We start from the raw sequence: 3,743 nt of genomic DNA, 5'->3' as shown, positions 1-3,743 counted from the left end.
TTAATAACAATTAAGTGGTTAGAGCTAATGAACGTGAACTCGTGCTTGCCATCCGGTTGTTGCTGTGATTACTGGCACCCGTTTGTCATTCCTCATCCCGCTTCCAGAAACGGCCCAGCATTATTAGAGCGGCTACGCGGCAGGGCTGCGGGACGGGCGGCTGCTGCGCGACCTGCCGCGCTCCCGCCCGGCCCCTCCGCGCCCGCGGCCGCCCAGCAGCCCGGGGGGCCCCGTCACCGCCCGCCCGGGCTGCTCAGCAAGGGCACCCGCAGCCCCGAAAGCGTGTCAGCACTGACTTTCACCTCCACGGCGGCTGCCTCTCTTCTCTCCTGCGCCTGAGCCTCCGCTGGGGCAGTAAACACGGCCTCAGCTATAAGCTTCTCAGCGGGCGCGGAGTTTCCCTGCCCTTCCCCGCGGAGCTGCCGCCTTTCCCAGCAACTTGTTGCCCTCCGCGCCCGAGAGAGGGTTAAGTGTCTGCAATACACAACCGCGGAGCCAGCCCAGAGGGGCAGGGGCTGGGGCTGGGGTTGGGACTCGTCTTCGGAGCTTTCTTCATTTCCAGCTCTTCGCGCTCCTGGAATTTCCATCCCGGCTCAGCGGGAGAGTCGAGAGAGACGACAGAAGGATTTGCCACAGTCTTGGGAAGTCATCCCCAGAACAGCCGTCAGCATAAGCAAACGCTGCGTTTTAACTAGGCTGCCTTACCACGACATGAACTGACACTGCAAGGGGAAAAAAGCCACATCTAATGAGTGCCAGGTTTAGCATCTTGCGCTGCACACAGACCCCGGTGCCTTTTCCTGACTGGTAGCAATATCTGGGGGGCTAAAAGGGGGAGGTCTCCCACAGACCGAGAGCTCAGTGGAACCAGGGGATCCCTTCTTCCCTATTACAAAGCCCTTCTACTCCCTACCTCGCAGGGAAGGAGGGAGGTTGGGAGGATAGGATACAAAGACCGTGTCGGGTTTTTTCCCCCTGCTGCAGACACAACAATGAGCTGGGGAAGGTCTCGCCGGGGATCCGGTCAGACCCCTGCCCGCGGCTTCAAAAAGGGCCCCTGCCCGCGGCTTCAAAAGCTCCTCCGCTGGCCCTTTTGAAGCCGCGGGCAGGGGGAAGGGGGGGGGATGAAAGCGACGGGGGCGAGGCTGGCCCGGAGGGGCATCATCGCCGCCCGCCCGCCCAACCCCTCCCCAGCGCCGGGGCCGCGGCGGGGCGGGAGCGCGGCGGCGGGGCGGGGGTGGGAAGGGGAGGGGGGGGCGCCGTCGGTGCGGACCGGGGGGCTGCGCGGCGAAAGGGGCAGTGCGGGCAGCGGGAGGGTCACATGTTTCGACGGCAGCCTATGAGCAGCCCCCCGGGCTGCGGCAAACTAATCTGGAGCCGGCCGCCCCCACCCCCGTCCCCCCTCCCAACCTGGACTTCGTTTTTATAAACGTACCGCCAGGATCCAACCTGTTGGAGGCAAATAACCATTTGCATCATGCCCGGCCGGGGACCGAGCCGCCGCCGCCGCCGCCCGCGATGTGCAAGGCCATGAGCAAAGCAGCGAGCTGGGAGATGGACGGACTGCGCGGCGACAGCAGCGGCGGCGGCGGCGGCGGAGGCGGCGGCGGCGGCGGAGCCCCCGGGCAGTGCCGTAATTTTCTCTCCTCGCCCGTTTTCGGGGCCGCGCACACGGGCCGAGCGGCCGCCGCCGCCGCTGCCGCCGCCGCCGCCTCGGGGTTCGCCTACGCCGGCGGAGGGGAGCGCTCGGGGGCGGCGGCGAGGCCCGACCCCCCGGCCAAGGACTGCCCGGGCTCCGCCGCGCCGGCCGCCGCCCCCGCGCTCGGCTATGGGTATCACTTTGGCAATGGATACTATAGCTGCAGGATGTCCCACGGGGTTGGGATCCAGCAAAACGCCCTGAAGTCTCCCCCCCATGCCTCCATTGGCGGCTTTCCCGTGGAAAAGTACATGGACGTCTCCAGTCTGACCAGCACGAGTGTCCCCGCCAATGAAGTCTCCTCCAGGGCGAAGGAAGTGTCCTTCTACCAGGGCTATACAACCCCCTACCAGCACGTTCCTGGGTACATAGACATGGTCTCAACGTTTGGCTCTGGGGAACCGAGACACGAAACATACATATCAATGGAGGGCTATCAGTCTTGGACTCTGGCTAATGGCTGGAATAGTCAGGTTTACTGTGCCAAAGATCAGACACAGAGCTCACACTTTTGGAAATCGTCCTTTCCAGGTACGAGAGGGAGAGAAATGGTCTGAGCTGAACCCCCCCCGCGCCTCCTCCGCCTGCCCGTCCCCTCCCCCGCCCCCCGGGCTGCAGGGGCGGCCTGCCGGCGTGGACACGCTGCACAGACACGCACAGAGCGGAGAGAGAGGGGAGGACGGTGGATTTTCCTTTTTCCTTCCCCCCCACCCCCACCCCCCACCTACCCCCGAGGAAACCTCACCCTCTGCTTTCCACCCCGCGGGACAGAGCCCGGCGCCCCCCCGCCCCCCAGCGCCAGGGCCCCGCGGGCACCGGCCCGGCCCGGGGCTCCTTCCCCCGCTGCTCCCCTCGGCGGCCGGCTTCGGATTCGCGTTTGCAGTTTGCAGGACGACGGCGCGGAGGTTTGCGCTCCTCTGCCGCTCCGGCCGGCGGCTCAGCCGCCCCCAGAGCACTTAAGAGACTGCGAGTAGTGAGGGCACAGAGGCACAAACCACATGCAAACAAACCCGGGGAAACACACACCAAAGCGATTCCTGTGTGTGCGCTGCCAGGACCGACCTGCTCCCGGCTCCCCAGCCAATGCCCCCGCCGCCCTGCCTGCTCGCTAGCCATGCATGCCTCCAAAGTGATGACAGTCCATCAAGGTTTTGGTGCTTTACTAACGTGCAAATAATGTGGCAGTGTAAATAATAATAAACTGTAAACAACCCGGCATTATTTATTTGCCCGTGAAAAACCAGTGCCCAACAAGTATCGGTTAAGCTTTAAACGCCTGTAATAAAATTCTAATTTTTCACATAATGTCTTTTACAATAGGGGACGTTGCACTAAACCAGCCCGATATGTGTGTCTACCGGCGTGGGAGAAAGAAGCGAGTGCCGTACACAAAACTGCAGCTTAAAGAACTCGAGAATGAATATGCCATTAACAAGTTCATTAACAAGGACAAGAGGCGAAGGATATCCGCAGCCACAAACCTGTCTGAGAGACAAGTTACCATTTGGTTTCAGAACAGGAGGGTGAAGGATAAGAAAATAGTCTCCAAACTGAAAGACAATGTATCTTGATCTATTAGTTGCGGACAGTGATGGATATATAAACTCAATTTACGACCAGCTAAAGACTTTTGGAAAGACTTGAAAATATATTTAATTTTTTTTTTCTCCTTCCAGCGGTGGCGAAATTTCGGGAATTATTTTCCATGAAAGTCAGCGTTTTTCTCTCAGTGAAAGGGAGTGCTGACAAATCTTGAATTATAGTTCTGTTTCTTCCTTTTGAAAATAATAATAATAATATTAATTATATTTTCTGTTCTTCCCTCTAGGCCAGTATAAACGAATTTAAATATGTTGAACGGTTACAGTTATAACTTTCTTAAATGCTTAACTCTTTGGGGGGTTTTCTGTATTTTTTTTTTTTTCTCTGAACAACAGCCAGTGCCAAAAAGTGTCAGTTTTGATTTGGTATCGTAAACTTCAAAACACGCCGAGTGGAAAAAAAAAAAAAAATCGATTGGAAAATGTAAGAAAGCCGGAGTCCG

The 3,743-nt window shown here is 58.5% G+C and overlaps 1 protein-coding gene across 2 annotated transcripts; it reads left to right on the top strand.

Moving 5' to 3' along the window:
- Window positions 1-1,518: 1,518 nt before the first annotated feature.
- HOXD13 (homeobox D13) lies at window positions 1,519-3,270 on the top strand. 2 transcript variants are annotated; one of them, XM_074872281.1, is made up of 3 exons: window positions 1,555-1,567; window positions 1,601-2,230; window positions 3,020-3,270. In XM_074872281.1, exons 1-3 carry the CDS (start codon window positions 1,555-1,557, stop codon window positions 3,268-3,270), a joined length of 894 nt encoding a protein of 297 aa, XP_074728382.1. The 2 variants fall into 2 exon arrangements, with proteins under 2 accessions (XP_074728381.1, XP_074728382.1); XM_074872280.1 differs by having other exon boundaries at window positions 1,519-2,230.
- Window positions 3,271-3,743: the final 473 nt, after the last annotated feature.

This window comes from Strix uralensis, chromosome 6, assembly GCF_047716275.1.
Source record: "Strix uralensis isolate ZFMK-TIS-50842 chromosome 6, bStrUra1, whole genome shotgun sequence".
NCBI classification, from domain to species: Eukaryota; Metazoa; Chordata; class Aves; order Strigiformes; family Strigidae; genus Strix; species Strix uralensis.
Note: the sequence above shows the minus strand (reverse complement) of the source record. Positions and strands in the feature narration are given on the sequence as shown.